The sequence below is a fragment of the Oryzias latipes genome, chromosome 3, assembly GCF_002234675.1.
Source record: "Oryzias latipes chromosome 3, ASM223467v1".
Taxonomy (NCBI): domain Eukaryota; kingdom Metazoa; phylum Chordata; class Actinopteri; order Beloniformes; family Adrianichthyidae; genus Oryzias; species Oryzias latipes.
This window is the reverse complement of record NC_019861.2, coordinates 13058767-13077554: the sequence shown is the minus strand read 5'-3', so window position 1 is coordinate 13077554 and position 18788 is coordinate 13058767. Positions and strand designations below refer to the sequence as shown.

At 38.7% G+C, this 18788-nt stretch overlaps 2 protein-coding genes across 4 annotated transcripts; one reads left to right on the top strand and one right to left on the bottom strand.

The window, feature by feature from the left end:
• Positions 1 to 1854: 1854 nt before the first annotated feature.
• slc24a5 (solute carrier family 24 member 5) lies at positions 1855 to 8030 on the top strand. 2 transcript variants are annotated; one of them, XM_011488381.3, is made up of 9 exons: positions 1855 to 2571; positions 3263 to 3442; positions 3865 to 3948; positions 4142 to 4245; positions 4344 to 4444; positions 4798 to 5081; positions 5193 to 5399; positions 6851 to 6952; positions 7026 to 8030. In XM_011488381.3, exons 1-9 carry the CDS (start codon positions 2415 to 2417, stop codon positions 7346 to 7348), a joined length of 1542 nt encoding a protein of 513 aa, XP_011486683.1. In that variant the 5' UTR covers positions 1855 to 2414; the 3' UTR covers positions 7349 to 8030. The 2 variants fall into 2 exon arrangements, with proteins under 2 accessions (XP_011486683.1, XP_020568140.1); XM_020712481.2 differs by having other exon boundaries at positions 1859 to 2571; positions 5190 to 5399.
• Positions 8031 to 8132: 102 nt separating this feature from the next.
• On the bottom strand, positions 8133 to 16948 carry myef2 (myelin expression factor 2). 2 transcript variants are annotated; one of them, XM_004066903.4, is made up of 17 exons: positions 16763 to 16948; positions 15352 to 15554; positions 14570 to 14622; positions 13687 to 13694; positions 13501 to 13594; positions 12489 to 12677; positions 12217 to 12370; positions 12094 to 12143; positions 11954 to 12014; positions 11480 to 11581; positions 11134 to 11178; positions 10961 to 11050; positions 10752 to 10847; positions 10509 to 10568; positions 9059 to 9243; positions 8593 to 8644; positions 8133 to 8443 (listed from the first exon to the last, which is right to left on the bottom strand). In XM_004066903.4, the coding sequence occupies exons 1-17, from the start codon at positions 16870 to 16872 to the stop codon at positions 8280 to 8282; spliced, it is 1716 nt and encodes a 571-aa protein (XP_004066951.1). In that variant the 5' UTR covers positions 16873 to 16948; the 3' UTR covers positions 8133 to 8279. The 2 variants fall into 2 exon arrangements, with proteins under 2 accessions (XP_004066951.1, XP_020568136.1); XM_020712477.2 differs by lacking the exon at positions 11480 to 11581.
• Between the last annotated feature and the right edge of the window lie 1840 nt (positions 16949 to 18788).

The following is an 18788-nucleotide window of genomic DNA, read 5'->3' as shown; positions in this document are numbered from 1 at the left end:
AAGAATGAATGACAAATGTATTCACTTTTTAGTTTCCTATGTTCAGCCCACTGTTGTTTTTCCAGATCAAAATAATCCAAAGGGAACATTATTAGAACATTCTACCTCACTGTATGGTCACATGTTTGCTAAATTCAGTGTTTACACACATTAGACTGGAATTATGACTTAATAATTTCAGTCACGTGTGTTTTTTCTACTGTGATACACTTTGTCGTTTCCATTTAATGGTAAAATAAACCTATTGTGGCTCAATCCAAATGATATTTTCCAAAATTGTTATAACTGATTTATTTCATTTTGAATCATTGTTAGAACGGTATAACTTGCCTCAGACAAATTGATCCTGTTGGATCATAAGAATATATAGATTTATCAATTAAGTTAATTAAATGTTACACCCTTAATATAATTACAAGCAAAATACACTTCAGGTTTGAACCACAATAATCAAAACAAAAGTTTTATATGTGCATTATATGTGCAGTTTTTAACATTTGAAATAAACACAAACAAAATAAGAATAAATGTACGTATTTTCATTAATAGTGTACGTTTTTGTTACTTTAAAAAGTCTAGATAAAATGTAATATGTATTAAGTACCGGTATTTTAACTTTTTTGTATTAAAAATGTTGACTCGTGTGCAAATCTGAAAACAGGACTTGCAATAACACACTCAGAACATAAGAGGGCGCCATTACTGCACTTAGGTTTTAGGAGCTCCTGACTAAAAATAAATAAATAAATAAATGCGCTGCCTGCACTCACGAATATTATCCCGTAAAGGGCATAAGACGCATGTACACGCTCACGCTCAAAACTTGTCTCTAAACGAGGAGTTGAGGGTTAACAAAAACCTTCATTAATAGACTATTTAAAGACATTTTGCTTGCTCATTTTTGGTAAACTCAACGTCACTTGGAGCAGTTCTTAAAAAAACAAGCAAAGCCACTCACCACAGAGTAATGCAGGTTTCTGTGCTTTTATTTTCATGCTGAGCGTCCTCCAGATGACTAGACAGAGAGCATCAGCCTTTAAAAGTGGGAGCGCCTGCTGGAAACATGCCCCAACAAGCCCAACACCACAAACGCACTGCTGTGGCGATCCCGCTGCGCCAAAGTAACGTTTGTCTGCTAGGAATTATGTCCGAATTCCCTCACTAGTGCACTAAATAGTACGCTCGCTATTTTTTAGTCCAGTATGTCATAAAAAAATTGAGTGCCCTAGAAATGCCCAATAACTCAGCTAAAAACCAGTGAGCACTAATGCTTAATAAATGCAGACCACAATGCATTGCGTTTGAACATTTTTTGTGGAAAAAATGTATTTTTATGTTGTTGTTTTTTTGTTTTTTTTAATAAATAAATTATTCAGGTTTTCATCATCAGAATACACTATGTCTGAATTCCCTCCCTATTTCCAAAAATACTGAAAAATCTATATAGTACAGACTATTTAGGGACCTGGGTTTTAAAAATAATTTTGATATCTTGTTTGCTATTTTTTTTAAATGGTGCATCTGATGTCACCATTTCCCAAAGTAAAAACTTAGTCAAGACTCTCTATGAATCCACTGTGTTCTGATTATGAAAACATGGATGATTTATTTGAAAAAATCTGGGGGAAAAAACAAAACAAAGTTAAATCAATTTTTAACAAAAATGGTTCAAACGCAATATATTGTGGTCTAATTGATGATGTCATATTTGCCGTTTAAAAAACAAAGTAGTGAGCATGGTGTCCTAATTGCTTTCAAAACCCAGGACACTTTACTCCTGCACTAAATAGTTTTTAGTAGTAAGGAAGTAGGGAGGGAATTTGGATATAAGCTATGTCTTTGGTCCATTGTCTATGCCTACTGAACAAGTTTGTGTTTAATTGATTGATGTGTCACTCTGACTCTCCCCTAATGCTGCTTTTTCCACACAATTCAATCATGTTTTAATGTGCTTGCAGCCATCAGGACAATATGCTATATTTCCACCCCCCTTGTTGACATTAGCCGGCATAACATTATTAGAAAAGCTTTTGCTTCAGGCTTTCAATGAGTACAAATCCTTCCCCAATGAAGAAATAAAACCCATTTCCTCCTGTGGTGGAGCTGTGTTAAAGTGCGATTATGATAAAGAACAGTTCTGATGCGCCTCAGGCTGGAGTTTGTTCAAGTGAAGTGGAATGACTCACAACTCGTGATCCCCCCCTTCTTTCTTAGGAGCTCCAAAGCTTAAAAGATGTTTTCACCCCCCAATAATCTCCCTTTGCAGCTTTTAGTCGTAGTGTAGTGCTGCAGCTGCATGTAGTGCTTATCCAGCCCACATGCATACCGTCTTTGCAAACTAATTACGCTAAATTGATTAATAATTTTTCCTAAAACGTCTCGAATTTTAAACATTTCATACTTTTCAGATTAATATGAGTCAGGCTGCAATCTTGAGGAAAAAGACAAGAAAGGATTTTATACCATATTTCTTGGGGTTTGTCATTTTTTTGTATGGCACCTTTCATCTTATTTCGTTTACAGCAAAAACAGCTGAGTTTGCTCCCACTGTGAGGGTGCGCCGGGCCCTGGGTAAGTGCACATCCATGGAGAAGTGCAGGAAAAGAACCCAGCTTTTATGATTATGTTTGCGGACATAGGATGAAAAACAAACTGCTTTAACCTGTTATTTTGTTGTTTTCTTTTCACTAAGGTCTGACTTTCACATTATGGAGCATCACATTGCTAATAATCTGCCCAACGTGTCCATAAGCAAACACTGTATTAAACTTTTGGCTATAACTTGATTTAATGATTTAAAATAGGACTTTTTCAATTTTGGTAGTTTGGTTGCTGGGAAATAACGTCAATACCAACATGACCACATGTCGGTTTAGTTTTCACCTTTTTTCAAAAAAATACCATCCACTATAAATCTTTGTTTTTTACTTTATATTATAGCGTAAAATACATGTTAAGTAAACTCTGAGAAAACTGCAATTCAACAGAGTGTTAGACGTAAGAATGAGAGAAATGCTAGGACCTCAAACTTAACCAATAAGCTCAGACAGCTTTAACCTTCTCAGCAAATCTGAAAGTACAGATCAGCAAGCAAACCAGCCTGTAATTGATTGTGGCTTACCAATCATGGAAATGTTTGCAGTTCATTTAATTACTGTAAAAATGTCCTGACCACCGATGAACTAGAAGAACACAGTTTACTGTCAGTCATGGGGGGAATGGATTTTGTCTATGATGATTCTGTCTTTTTATGCTGGTTTAGAGAACGAGACAGAATGCATTTCACCCCAAGCCTCCGAGTTTCCTGATGGCTTCTTCACCGTGCAGGAGAGGAAGGATGGGGGGCTGGTCATTTACTTCATGATCATTTTCTACATGCTGTTGGCTGTTGCTATAGTTTGTGATGATTACTTTCTGCCGTCCCTGGAAGTGATCAGTGAACGTAAGTGGCATAGGTTTGAACTGTACCTTGACAAGATAGCCTTGAATTGATTGACAGCCTGTAAAAAACATATGATAAAATAGCTGCATTAATCCATTTTTTTTACATTTGATCCTAATTAGATAAAATTAAAAAATTAAAAATGTAATGCAAAAGCATTAAAGTCTTTTGCTGACCTGGAACCTTCACCCTAGAGTCCGTGACGTGAATCTTTAGCAAATGAAAGGGGCCAGATTATATCTTCTAAGTGACACAAAGCTTATTGAATAGATATTAATAAAATATAAAATAAATATTATGCACATTTTCTGACATAAATATATTTCTTAGTATCATTTTTAAACTTTGGTTTAACATGTTGGTAAATGAGCTAGTGGCTCATGACATCCTCTCTTTTTTTCTTTTTCTTGGGGCTCCCTCAGGTCTGGGCCTTTCTCAGGATGTAGCAGGAGCAACATTTATGGCAGCTGGGAGTTCTGCTCCTGAACTTGTTACTGCTTTTCTAGGTAAACATTCAACAACTCAACAATGTTCGTGACATTTGCTTCATGATTATCTTGCTTTTTTTTTGAAATTATAGATTTTCTGGCTGCTACCATAACCCTACTTGTCTCCTCAGTGTCTTCTCTCCCATCTCTCTTTATACGCTGGTCCAGTTTTCAAAGCTAAAATGTCGATTTTGTGCATTCTGTGTGTCAGGTGTGTTTGTAACAAAAGGGGACATCGGGGTCAGCACAATTGTGGGATCGGCTGTCTACAACCTGCTAGGAATCTGTGCTGCCTGTGGAATTTTGGCCTCAGTGGTATGTTCTTGCATACTCTGAGGGGGAAAATGGCTGCTTTTCTAGGCGAGACTGATGTAAGCTGTAAACTCTTTTTTGTTATGTGCTTCCTTTATCAGGCGAGGCGTCTCACCTGTTGGCCTCTGTTCAGGGACTGCCTGGCATATGGAATCAGTGTTGCCGCTGTTATTGGCATCATTTCCGATAACAAAGTGTACTGGTGAGGGTATATTTTTGTATTTGTAGGCAATAATTCATTGTTTTATGGTTGCATGATCTTCAGACCTTACAACACTTGCTGGTAAAGTAGTTGCTTATGAAATACAAAGTTTAAAGCAGTTCTTTATAGAGTATTGTGAAAGTTAGGAACATGAAAAGAGACCACAAAACAGCCACGCTTTATAGGACATTTATTGCACTGACAATTGAGACAATGTGTACTATCAGGACTTTATTTGTTGTACAAAAACAGATGTAGAGTGAATCCGCATGTTGGTCTGAAATTGCTCTGATAGATAAAGTAACAGCAAAAAATGCTGAAAAAAACGTCTACTATTGATGTCTTTCTACCAGGTACGAGGCTGCCTGTCTGCTTCTAGTCTACGGTGTCTACATAGTTGTCCTGTGCTTTGACCTCCGCATCAGTGAGTTTGTCCTGAGGAAGCTGAGCCCCTGCTGCACCTGTTTGAGTTCTGGTTCTGCTGACAAAATGGAAACGCAGCCTCTGACTGGCTGGAACGACGACACCAGGTTGAGAATCTGCGGCCGTTCCAGAACAGACAGTGGGATCTTCCACGATGATTCAGGGTACTCTCACTTGTCCCTCAGCCTGCACGGCCTCAACGAGATTTCAGATGGTATGAGACACTTCTTAGCCTCTCAAGTTACTGTTTGCTCTTTCATTTAATTTTTGTGTACATTTGAAGTCAGTATGGTGGAACCCTGTGCATCTGCCTTCATCACAGCAGAGCAGAAAAGTGTGTTTTCCGTGCCGGAAAGCGACCTGAAGAGGATCCTCTGGGTCCTGTCCCTGCCTGTGATCGTTCTGCTTTTCCTGACTGTTCCTGACTGTAGAAGACGGTTCTGGAAGCAGTGGTTCATGATAACGTTCTTCATGTCGGCTGTGTGGATCTCTGCTTTCACATACGTACTAGTCTGGATGGTGACTGTTGTTGGTAAGACACTCCTGTGCTTTTTATAGTTTTTACTCAATTATAAACCATTCCAACCTCAAAACAAAAATAAACATACTTACACCCTAGCTCCCAAACTTTATGGCTTCTGTAATCAGGTGTAACATTTAAAACTGTTAACACTAATTATTTTATTTAATATTCTGCCCTCAATTAAATACAGCTTAGCTAGGGTTGGGGTCACAGGGGCAGCAGTCTCAGGATGCCCAGACTTCCCTCTGATAGATCACCTCTTCCTGCTTTCTTCCAAAAGGATACAGAAGCAATCGCAAGGCCACCGTGGAGGGTGGGGGGCGGTCTGCATCTGACTCTTTCTGGGGTAACATCCCAGTAGTGCCTCACTTGAAAGGCGTTACCATCCACTTTGTTTATGTGTGTCTCAACAGCTGACTGATGTTTGTCTTTTGCAATTGGATTAAAATGATTAGGATTGATTTAAGTCATTTCTAGCCACTGTGGCAGTATTTTTTTTAATTTGCATAATTTAAACTATGGGCAAGATCATACATCCTTGCATTTCTTTATTAAGAGTGGGTTTTAACCCTTGTGCTATCCTATGACCCCACCCTTACATTGACGTGTTCTCCCTACCATGACAAAGGTGGATAAAGGTGGAAAGATTTCATGTAATCCATGGACACCAGTAAAGATCACAAATCATTGAAGAAAAAAGGTTCACAGCACTGTTTAGTGGGTCTAGATGACCCAACTCCCAATGTTAAAGTGCCTAGGATAGCACAAGGGTTACAAACGTTAAGAATTTACCAGTATGTTTCAGCATTTAGCGCTCATAAACTGTTTTTGTTTGTCTACCAAATTGCGTCAGAAACCATTAAAAAAAAAGTGTAGTGTGATCTGTTTCACTGTTCATCTTGCAAAGTCTGTCTGATCCTCAAGTTTAAAGGTAGGTGGAAATCACCAAAGCACCCCCAGTCCATCACCGTGGCTCACAAGTTTCTGCAACTTGTGGGAGAGAGAGAAAAAAAAATCCATTTTACAGAGTACAGTCACATGCTGGTCTGCTGGGCTAATTCCCGAGATGCCATTGTCTTGGGGAAGGAGTGGAGGGTGGGGGTGTGCCTAGCCATTCCCTGCAGGATTATAGCAGCTTCACCCCTGAGGTAATGCAGTCATGTGAAGGCCAGGCTTACGTACATAACCTGGGTTCTGAGAACAGCGTCAGCGCCTGTCTATAACAGATAGAAACTGTAAAGCTGACCTAGGATTAAGCTCCACATGCATCATGTGACGCCGCTGCGTCTGATGAACAATGATGCGATTATGCCACAGTCATTAGATAGCTCACGCCGAAGCAGGATGTGTCATATGAACAACAAATGCCAACAATGGTGTTAACTGAGAACCAATAAGCACGTTTGATGCTGTTGTTCCACAGTATGTTTGCAGACGAGTCTGACTTTGTGTCTGTTCAGGGGAGACACTTGGCATCCCCGACACAGTCATGGGACTCACTTTGCTTGCTGCTGGAACCAGTATACCGGACACAGTGGCAAGTGTGATGGTGGCCAGAGAAGGTAACTTGTTTTTAAGACACATGCATGCAAAACACTCAGAAATCTGTGTCTAATAATGCTTTCTGTTCATCAGGTAAAGCTGACATGGCCATGTCCAACATTGTAGGCTCTAATGTGTTTGATATGCTTTGCCTGGGCCTGCCTTGGTTCATCAAGACTGTTTTTGTCGACACCATCAACCCTGTGGAGGTCAACAGCTCCGGACTGGTCTTTGTTTCATGCACACTCCTCCTTTCCATCGTCTTCCTTTTTGTAGCAGTGCACATTAACGGATGGAAACTGGACTGGAAGTTGGGGCTGGTTTCTCTGATCTGCTACATCCTCTTTGCCACATTATCAATTTTGTATGAACTGGGGATTATTGGGAATAATCCTATACGACTGTGCAGTGACTGAAAACACAACCTTCTCTGGACGGAAGCCATCTTTTAAGCCTTCATATAGAGTCAACAATGGATCCCTTTCCTTACAGAAGCAAGTTTCACTGAACTGAAGACTTTCAGTTCCTCGGATCAACCTTTTCAAGTCCAGATGGCCAGAAGAACATAACCTTGTGATAGCATTACATGAATAACACCATCTATACAAACTACACAGGTTGACTGAAAGTACAAGATTTTCTTCAGGTATACCTGTGCCTGTTCTGATCCACTACACACTGTTACAGTGAAGGCCAGTCATTCCTCGTTTTGAGAAATGGAAAAAAACCATACTTGCAGTTATTACTGCTGAGTGAAATAAACATGCCAACTGAACTGAACTGGTCTTAAGATTTGTTTAGTTTAATGTAAGGCAAAAATACAATAGGTAGAGTTTTCCTGCCTATAAAAACTGAACTACAAGAGCCATAAATGACTGTCCTGCAGGCACACTACATGTGTGTAATGCATGTTTAAATGAATGACAATCTTTTGGAGTAAAACTAACACCTCTGCCATTCTGGAAAAGCTGCTTTACACTATCCCTGAAAAGAAATGTTTTTCCATACATTTTCTGTACTAAATATATTCCATTTTTAATAAGCCACTGCCGAGGGGCAAAGGGTTCAAATAGCTCAACAGAGCAACACCCCTACTGTAACCAGTGAATATTATTTGGAAACCTTGATCATAGAAAGATTTTCAGGACACAGGTGTAAAAATTAAAAAGTTTATTCAAATGAACTGACAAAATTTAATGGGTTTACAAAACACAAAACACAGATAAAATTGCTAACAAAAAATGACAACGTGGGGATGTCAAGTCATTGTGTTTTTAAAACAAAACAAAAGAAAAAGGCAGGGAAGCTGGATAGATTAGTGTGATTCTTTGAGCTTTTACAAAATCTTTAGGCATTGCGGTCGATGCGGACGTCCACCTCACGACCATTGATCTTGGTTCCGTTCATCAACCTGCAGGCCTTCTCAGCGCTCTCCGGAGAATCAAATCTGACGGTTCCGCATCCCTTTGACCGGCCATTCTCCATCTTGATTTCTGCAAACATTACCTGACCTGCAGAAGGACAGCAAGACTCATTTCTAGCAGAAGCTCGGAACAAGTTGTTGATTCAGCCCACATGTTTACAGCCAAATCTTGATGAAATACCAAATAAACAATTCTGTCTGAGCAGTGGATTAATGAAACAAACAGACCAAACTTACCACAATGACTGAACTTCTCTTTCAGCTTCTGCCATGTCAGATCATAAGAGAGCTGCAGGGAAAAAAAAACTCCATTAGTGAATAAACTCCTTTAGATTTGATTAAAAAAAACCACTTCTTATTAAATTACTTTCAAATTAAATTAGAACAGACAACATAATGCATAATAAAACTGTTATTATGAACAAATTCAAAAATGTGGAAGTGGTGACTATATGGGGAATTGTCTTTAGCGGCAACAAACCTCTCAACTTTAGTTAAATGTCCATAAAACTGTTTGTAAATTACAGTCAAAGTTAAAATCAAACACTTGGTGACACTAATAAAGTTAAACCAAGTGTCACATTGCATAAAGAAAGCTTTAAAATACAAGTCTTGACTTAGTGCAGTTTTTACCAAGTTTTCCAACAAAAACCATAAAATAAACAGTAATTCTTTAGGGTTTCGTCTACTAAATCAAACTTACATTTCGCACAAAAATTTGACATCCTGCTTTGGGCCCAGAACCTCGGTCAGACATGCCTCCACCCATGTGCCCCGATACTCCACCCCCATAGCCGCCAAAGCCACGGTTCATGTCCATTCCTGACATGCCAAGACGGTCAAAGCCAGAGCCCATCCGGTCCATCCCCATGTTACCCATGCCCCCACCTGGAAAACACACACCAGTGTAAAGTGGTATGTTGTTTACAGGTTCACAGATCAAAAACCGTAAATCCTGCTCCCATTTAGAATCACTAATTAACCTGTGAAGCACGTTTTAGGACTGTAGGAGGAAGCTGAACAAAACGTATGCAAGCACAGGAAGAACATGCAAACGCCACACTAGGGCTGGGGATCACCTATCATTTCCAGAATGGATTCTTTTTGGTTCATCAGAGCCTCGATCAATATGATTCATGATGAATTTTCTATTCTTTCAATTCACTCCATTTGATTTGTTACAATTCAATTTGAAATTTACACGGTTTAAACATTTAGACATTTGTATAGAAATATATTACTAATCTATATATGTTTTGGAGATATTTATATTAATCTGATACAATTCACGTACTGCCAGAAGTATTAGTGAAATAACAAACCATTTAGATTGTTTAGACCATACAGTGTTACCTGTTTTTTATAAGAAGAAGCTCCAACAAAAATGTGCATCAACATTGTAAAGGCTCTAAACTGGCTTATATTAGCAAAAATAAATGTTCTGCCTCTCCTGGAGGGCATTTCAGTTTGGCCAATAGGTGGAGCTCGTGCTGTAGCATTGCACCTTATTCCAGAAGATTTGAGCAAAAAACTGTGCTTTAGACCACAAATGGTTACTTACAAAAAAAAAAAAAGTTACCTTAAAAGAGTTGGGAAAATTCATGAGTAAATAAAGCTGGTCATTTAGTCAGCAATGTATGTTCAAGTCAAATCGGCGTTAGCATCAGCCGTCCTATGGGAAATTCCATTCTAGGTTAGCATCCAGCTAGCAGAAGTTGGCTTTACTGCGGTTATGTGTTAGGTCACCGGAAAAGGAAAGGTATAAAAGATCAATCTCTACTTTTATGGATCAATCATTGATACATTAAGCTTGGATCAAATCAATTAATCGATTTGATCAACCCAGCCCTACTTCACATTGAAAGGTACCAGCTGGGATTTGAACCAGGGCAGTTCTAACCACTACATGACAATACATCTCCATCAAATTGTATTCTTTAAAATACTTCTTGCTGCAAATATTTTTGTATTTTTCCAAGTTCTTTCAGCGTCACAAAAGAATAAAATAATGCAGCAAAGAACAAAAAATGTTAGAATTTCTTTTGTGAATCTACAATTATCCTATTCAAGACTGCTTCCGGAGCACTTAGGACTCCTTTTGATATTTCGATATATCACACATCTAAATAACATTTGTGACATGTGTCCAGTACCTAGTCCAGCTCCCATGTGGCCCATGCCACCACCGCCCATGCCGCCACTGAAACCTCCACCTAAAGCAGAGAAAGCAGGTTACTACAGATACTATGGAATTTTACAACAGTTTTACAGCATCTAAACCAACAATAAAGAGCAGAACAGCACATAAAGCAACAAGTAATTTTTATTTCTGAAAAGCAAATACACAGAGATGTGTAAACCTCTGTATGTGTATTTTAAGTGCAAATAAAACATACTCATCCCTCCAAAGGAATCTGCAAATCCTCGATTCATCGGCATGTCGTTGTGGCCAAAGTCTCGATCCATCCCACCCATTCCCTGTCGGTACATATCTTAAAAAAAAAAAAGTCTAATTATAAATAAATTCTCTGAAAACATAAATAATGTTGATAATTGTTAATATCTGTGATAATGTTTTTGAGCTACAAATATATGGATCTCTTACCTCCCATTCTGCCAGATGGTGCCATGTCTCGGCCTCCAAAGCCACCCATGTTGTTCATGTTATCCATGCCTCCAAAGCCGCCTCCACCTCCTGTCAAACCCAGTGTCAAGGTGAACTATGACTCCTAAACATTTGTGTCTTACAGGAAATGAAAAGATAGCTGAAAACCTCACCTCCGCTGAGTCTGTTCATCCCACCATAACCAGAAGCATCCATACCTGGATTACAGAAAGCACCAATGAGAAAGCAGCACAATATGTTGGTTACTTTTTAATGAATTTTAATTCACAGGACAGCATTTCAGCCAAGTCTCATGTATGAAGCAAAACCAGCTAAAAACATTACACTTAAGTTTATGTTTCAGGACCATATTGAACCCATTTCTGTTAGGTTCAGACCCACTGGCAACTATTCACACCTCCCGGCTTATGCATTTGCCATCATGGCATGTTTTTAAAACTGTGTTGTAATGGATTTGAGGGGTTTTTCATTAATACAGTAAATCAAAAAAAGAATGACCTCCAGGTCCCATAGACCCCATCCCTCCACCTCCACTCAGACGGTTTGCATTTATGGGCTGGCCTCCTGGCCCGAGACCCATGCCAATACCACCCAGACCCCCTGCAGGGCAAAGATAGAAGACAGACACATCCACTTTTAACTATAATAGATAGAGTGAATAACTTTTAGTGATCACAGTGATAGATTTTTTTTAACCCAAAGTCATAATAACTTTCAAACTCAAACTTTTTCTATAAAAGGAATTTTTGATTATGCTTTAATGCAAAAAGCAAAATCTTCCCATCTATTCAACAGATAAGAAAACAAAGATTTAAAAGAAAAGATTTAACATCACCGTCAACACAGAAAATGTCCTACAAACACATTAAAATACTTCAATTATTCCAGCAGGGGGGCAAAACTCTGAAAACATTGCTATAATGTGTTCATGGAAGTTCATACAAGTATATGCAGCTTAATAAGTGTACCCACGTGGTAACTGCGGGGCTTTCTCAATGGGAGGGAAATCATCAGGAGGGAGAGACTTTTCATCCTGGAACAATGAGATCAAATGATATCTGGGCTTGTTTTTACTGCTTTACGCATTTCAAAAAGAAAACAAAAAAACTAACCATTTTAACATGCATCTGCCTGTCGAAGAGCATCTGTCCATTAAACATAGCTGAGAGCAGAGTCAAGGAAACTAACATCAAGGAATGTTTTCTTTTGGAAGAAATATGTTTTTTTAAGGATACAAATAGCCTGCACAGCTTCTAGTGGCTGATCAAAGGTCACGGTTCCCATCCCACGACTCTTGCCATCTTTATCCTCCTTCACATCTGCTCGTTTCACCACACCTGCCATGCCAAACACCTCCTTTAACTTCTTCCAGCCCACCTTGAAATCCAACTGCAGATGAACAAAAATAAGTAAAATTTGTTGGAGAGAAAAAAGGATTGATTGCTTAATTTAAAAAAGAAAAAAGAACAAACTACAACAACAAAGAAAGAGAGAGGCTTGTCCTCACATTAGCAACAAACACTGTGTTGCCAAGTCTTCCAGCCTGCAGACCATGGATAACCTCAGGTGGGATATTAGGGTTGTTTGCAATGGAAGGAGGGAGGTTCATCCCTCCAGGTCCCATATCCTGTCCACGACCTCCCTGTCCACCTCCTATGCGCTGTAACGCACGCCGAGCATGCTCCCCGTCAGGGTCCTGAAACAAAACAAGTAAAAATTGAACACATTCAATATTATCGAGGAACAAACTTAAGATTAAATCTTCCAAATACTCTGTAGTCTATTGCAATTAGAATTGTTGCCAAGAAATCCTTAGGCATGTGACTGACAAGTATAAAATACCTTAAAAGGGAAACTGTCCAACATTCAACAGCACACAGAGTAAACTCTTTTTGAAAGATGGAAACCTGCTAGTAGTTTCATTCTTAACATTAGTTAAAAATTCCTCCTGTGCAGTTGAGCCACAGACTGTGGATACTGATCTATTTTTGAACATCACTTTCAACTAGACAATATTGTAGAGACACTTGAAAGCAGAAGATAGAGTGAAGAATCAATACACATTTATAGCTAGTTACAAGCATTTTTGGTGCACCAGTAAATATTTCAATATCTTCAGATTCCATGAAGTCTAAACTTCTAAATTCATTTTTGTTTTATTATTAATCAAACATAAGACGTCTCTGCCAAATGTTTTAACAACATTGCAATTATTATCATAACATAAACTACAAGAAAAAAAAAAAAAAACATTCAACAACTTAAAAGCAACTGCAAAACCACCACTGTGTCTATTTTCTAAAACTTTTAAAGTTTACACGCTGCTTATTTTTGAATATTTGCATAACTGAGTTAAGCATATGACATCATGCATTACCTGCTAAAACAAAATAAGTAAAATATCAAAAAGAAGAAGCTAAACCTTGTTGTAATTATTTCATATATTAAGCCAAACAGCAGATAGCAAAGATTAGCTTCAAAAAAGGTTTTGTAATATTTAGCTAGAATCTCATTCTCACCTCTTTTATGTTGAGTGGTCTTCCATTCAGGTCATGCTTGTTCATTGTCAAGACTGCTTTCTTCACAAACTCATCATCTTTGAACTCCACAACACTGTTGATTGAGACAACAGGAACAAAATGAGCAAATGAAAGCCACAAAACCAAAGTTTGCTTTCAAATCAGAATAATATTGCTGTGTCTTACCCACAACCCTGATCGCAGGACATGGCAGTTGAGGCGGCACACAAGGAACAAATAAAAATATGTTTAACATTAAGACATGAGAAACCATGACAACATTTGAATTGTAATGTGTTAAACATGCTTCTTCTATTTCTTGGGTGCATTTTGGCCATTATCACTAGCTTAAGCCAGCTAGCTTTTAATTAAATTGTTCAATTTTAATTGTATTAATTTTAATCAAATTAAAAGATAAAAAGCTATTTTCTAAAATAATTTAAGACAAATGTTTACCTAGAATACATTTTTTTAAAACACCAAGTTATGCATTGGAAATTAACTTATTATTTTTCTTTCTTTTTTTAATGGCAAGAAAAACATGCCACCATTTTACTGAGTACATTGTTCAGTTTTAACCAATTTAGTCAAAAGGGAAAGGAAAAACGGTGGTTCACATTTAAATAGATACAAGAAACTTAAGCAGTTTAATGTGAAACATAATGAAAAAACACTAGAAGATCTTTCAAGACTGTTTTGATATTGAAAAAAACTCTGTTTCAAATATTTTTGAAACATGAGGGTCAATCAATCAGATAAATCACACACCCCACATTTCCATTTGGAAAATGGCCAAACAAACAAACGTTTAGGTCAATTGAAATAACAACAGCAAAGCCAAAAATGTTCTCTTAGAGGAGGAGTTCATTAGGCTGCTTTTCCAAGATCAACCAGACATCTCCCTTTCATAAAGGTATCAATCATTGTCCATCTAAAAGGATCTAGACACAACATAAAGTAACTCCAGTTCAGGTGACCCAAAGGATCAGAGCCTAGAAGAGCACTTGATTATTAAGAGCCTGCTGAGGGCATTTAAAACCTCGTGCAGCAAGTTGGCCACATCACTTACCCTTGACTTTCCTTCAGCATCCTTAAAGAGCTCCACGTATGTAACCTCACCAACTACATGAGACATACAAGGGAAAAATACCAAAAGAACAAAGTAATTTAAGTCACCAAGTCTTCGAGTCGCCTTTGGCCTTGGCAATGCATCTACGGATGGAGATGTCCCATTAATGATCAACAGTCAGCCCAGACCAACATCCCACCAGACAACACCACACCTTGCTGAGCAGTGACTGAGACACCCAAAGGCCAAGGCAAGAGAGAAACACAGCTACATCAAACCTGAGAAATTCAAAAGACTTCAACATGATGAGTTTAACAGCAATTCCGTTCATGATTAAAGAGTCTTACACTCTCCTTGGAGCACAAAAGGCTTAATGTGACCTCGCTAATTGAGAAAGTAAGACATGAGCATATTTTCATTCAATGACCTTGAAGCAAAATACAACAAAAACATTCAACAATCAGTGCTTCAAATGACTTGAGGTTGCAATTTGGAGCTGACAATTCCAAAGAACAAGTAACAATTTGACTGTTTCTTTCCTTTTCTTGCATAGATATCAGCCCAAACTGGATTGGTGTCCATCCAAAATTGTTTGAAACACAAATAACCTAAAAATCACAATGCTGATTCCTTAGAATCTGCACAATGAACATCCAAGTAAGACTACAAACTAGCAAACAGGTGCTAGAAGCACAACACTATCTGTAGGACAAAGATGTAGACAAGTCAAGGAGAAGAAGTAAACAAAAAAGAAAGACAAACCACAATAATGAGGATATTACCTTTTTCTCGCATTAGGTCTTTGATTGCCTGCCACTTCATGTCATATGGGATGTTGCTGATGAACACCCGGTTCCTATGAGAACTCTTCTTTTCTCCACCATGCTTGTCTTTGTAGGGATGATAGCGGGCTCCTCCTCTTCTGCTGCCAGGCTTTTCTTTAGCATCATTTTTTTCTGTGTTGAGCTTATTTTCTTCATTGTCTCTGAAAAGTTCACAAAGCTACAGGTTATTGATCAGCCCAAAAGATGCAGTTTTTTAGCCAAAAAAAAAAAAAAAAAAAATCAAGAAACCTGCCATTTTCTAGGCCATAGTTTCTGCAGAGCGGCAGCAGTTCATTAAATATTTGCCTCTGAGTTGTGGGCAGGACTGTTGGGCATTAAGCGTGCTCACCCCACCATTTCCCATCACCCATATGTTTTTACGCTGTGAATAAGGTTAGCACTAGTTTACAAGCCCTCACACCCCAACCTGACATTACTTGTGCAACAACAATGGCGAGCAATATCTGAACTATCCAGCTGTACAGTTTTGAGCCAGATCCCAAGTAGTATAAGGAAAACAAAGACATATCATATACGTGGATCTGCCAATTGTAGTTTCTACATCATAACTACAACCTTTTTTTAAACTGTATTTTTCGTCTGCTTCTGAGTCACGATTTAAATAAAGAAAAAGATCAGGAAAAGCCAATTTTGAGTTACATTTTCTGTTTATATCCTTTATTATGAGAAAATTGCCAGAAGAACATGGTAAAAACCCAGAAAACAAGATTTTTGTACAAAAAACGTAGCTTTCCAATCCAATCATTACATAGAATATTAAATAATTTATTTTTACTTGTAACCTGTTTTTTGCGAACCGAATGCAGAAAATCGTTTTAATTGTTGTGTTTTAATTATGCTTTTCTTTTGCGAGGTGCTAATTCGATCCCGGAACTTTAGCTAGCAGCAGCATAGTTTCCTCCTAGCACAATGAATGGCAGAACAACTAACCCTCACATTACAGTGGATGCTTAAATATGGTAAAGAAAAAGCAAACGTGTGTGTGTTATGGAACACATAATTTATGATTAAGTGTCAAATCTACTCAACGGTTTCGTTTCAATGTGCCTTTTTGTTCAGATTTCCATATTCCTATCCCAGCTAACTTACTCCAGCTAACATTGCTGCACAATCTTTTTTGATAAGACTGCCGCGACATTTTGCAACCTATTGGGCTTGCCTACGAATTAAATATGATCGAAAGTCCAACACCTTTTAACAGATATGTATTTGTACTTTTGTGTTGATTGCATAGCGACATTTGCTATCCATTGGCTAACGATAGTTAGCATCACGGGACTCCATTTTGGCTAAGCGTGCTAGCAGCCCACCAGATGGAGCGAAAAGGCTATATGTTATTGTTACTTACGTTTTCACGCCATTTGGTGTTTCTTGGGATGTTTCGTCAGTTTCAGATTTAATAGATTCAACCGTCTCCTCCAGCTTTATCTCTTCTTCTTGAGTCGTAACATCTGCCATAGTAAGGTTTGTCTATCCGTCTGGTACACAACAGAAGATGCCGCTACGCAGTTGGGAAAAGGCTTTATTCCGCTATCGCGAGATTTCCAAGACGTTGCTAGGCAGCCTTGCAGAACAGAACAGAACAGAACAGAACAGAACAGAACAGAACAGAACAGAACAGAATAGAATAGAACAGAAGTTTAGGAAGAAACCCTGTCCACTACGGATCATCTTAGAAATACTAAAATAAGTTTAGGAAAATATTTTTGTGAATGAGATCGCATAAAGTTTGAAAATTAAAAGACAACAATTTAAATAAAAAGGTCCAGAGTTAGGAAATAACATAAAATAAAATAAAATGAAGCATTTAAAACAAGGTTTTAAATGTGTTCTATTTATAAACAAGCAATAACTTTGTTATTTATTATTGATCTTGTAAATTAAAAAATCCCAAACTCTTTTTCCTTCACCTTTACATGTTTGTTTTCACCATGTTATAAAAGTAAGGAACAAAAAATGTGGACTATGACGTCCTTACCTCATTTTACTAGTGGAAAACAAAACAGATGAACAAAGACATAGACTAGACTAGTTTAGTCAGGTCTAGTCTAGTCAAGTTAAGTCCAGTCTAGTTTGTTCCTGCTTGTCTTAACTACAGACAATATAACCAAGGCAGCAGTAAATATACACTGACCAAAGATATAAACCCAACACTTTTGTTATTGCTCCCATTTTTTATGGTATGAACTCAAAGATGTGAAACATTTTCCACATACACAAAATAACCAGTTCTCTGAAATATTGTTCACAAATCTGTCTAAATCTGTGATAGTGAGCACTTCTCCTTTGCCAAGACAATCCATCCCACCTCACAGGTGTGCCATATCAAGATGCTGATTAGACAGCATGATTATTGCACAGGTGTGCCTTAGACTGGCCTCAAGAAAAGGCCACTCTGAAATCTTCAGTTGTATCACACAGCACAATGGCACAGATGTCGCAAGTTTTGAGGGAGCGTGCAATTGGCATGCTGATAGCAGCAATGTACACCAGAGCTGTTGCTAGGGAATTGAATGTCCATTTCTCCACCATAAACCGTCTCCAAAGGAGTTTCCGAGAATTTGGCAGCACATCCAACCGGCCTCACAACCGCAGACCACGTGTAACCACACCAGCCCAAGACCTCCACATCCAGCATGTCCACCTCCAAGATGGTCTAAGACCAGCCACTCAGACAGCTGCTGAAACAATTGGTTTGCATAACCACAGAATTTCTGCACAAACTGTCAGAAACCGTCTAAGGGAAGCTCATCTACATGCTCGTCGTCCTCAACGAGGTCTCGACCTCACTCCAGTCCGTCATCGTAACCGACTTGAGTGGGCAAATGCTCACATGCGATGGCGTCTGGCACGTTGGAGAGGTGTTCTCTTCATGGATGAATCCCAGTTTATACTGTTCAGGGCAGATGGCAGACAGCGAGTGTGGCATCGTGTGGGTGAGCAGTTTTCTGATGTCAATGTTGTGGATCGAGTAGCCCATGGTGGTGGTGGGGTTATGGTATGGGCAGGCATACTGTATGTTATGGGCGACGAACACAGGTGCATTTTATTGATGGCATTTTGAATGCACAGAGATACCGTGACGAGATCCTGGGGCCCATTGTTGTGCCGTACATCCAACATCTTCACCTCATGTTGCAGTATGATAATGCACGGCCCCATGTTGCAAGGATCTGTACACAATTCTTGGAAGCTGAAAACATTCCAGTTCTTGCATGGCCAGCATACTCACCGGACATGTCACCCATTGAGCATGTTTGGGATGCTGTGGATCGGCGTATACGACAGTGTGTTCCAGTTCCTGCCAATATCCAGCAACTTCGCACAGCCATTGAAGAAGAGTGGACCAACATTCCACAGGCCACAATAGACAA

Bases quoted from the DNA above. Each gene is read 5' to 3' on its own strand.
- slc24a5 (XM_020712481.2), top strand. From the start codon at position 2,415: ATGAGTCAGGCTGCAATCTTGAGGAAAAAGACAAGAAAGGATTTTATA. The intron at 3,443-3,864 runs GTAAGTGGCATA...GGGCTCCCTCAG, and splicing joins CCTGGAAGTGATCAGTGAAC to GTCTGGGCCTTTCTCAGGAT. The intron at 5,400-6,850 runs GTAAGACACTCC...GTGTCTGTTCAG, and splicing joins CTGGATGGTGACTGTTGTTG to GGGAGACACTTGGCATCCCC.
- myef2 (XM_004066903.4), bottom strand. From the start codon at position 16,872: ATGGCAGATGTTACGACTCAAGAAGAAGAGATAAAGCTGGAGGAGACG. The intron at 12,371-12,488 runs GTGAGGACAAGC...GTTCATCTGCAG, and splicing joins ACACAGTGTTTGTTGCTAAT to TTGGATTTCAAGGTGGGCTG. The intron at 11,582-11,953 runs GTGGGTACACTT...TTTGCCCTGCAG, and splicing joins GAAAGCCCCGCAGTTACCAC to GGGGTCTGGGTGGTATTGGC.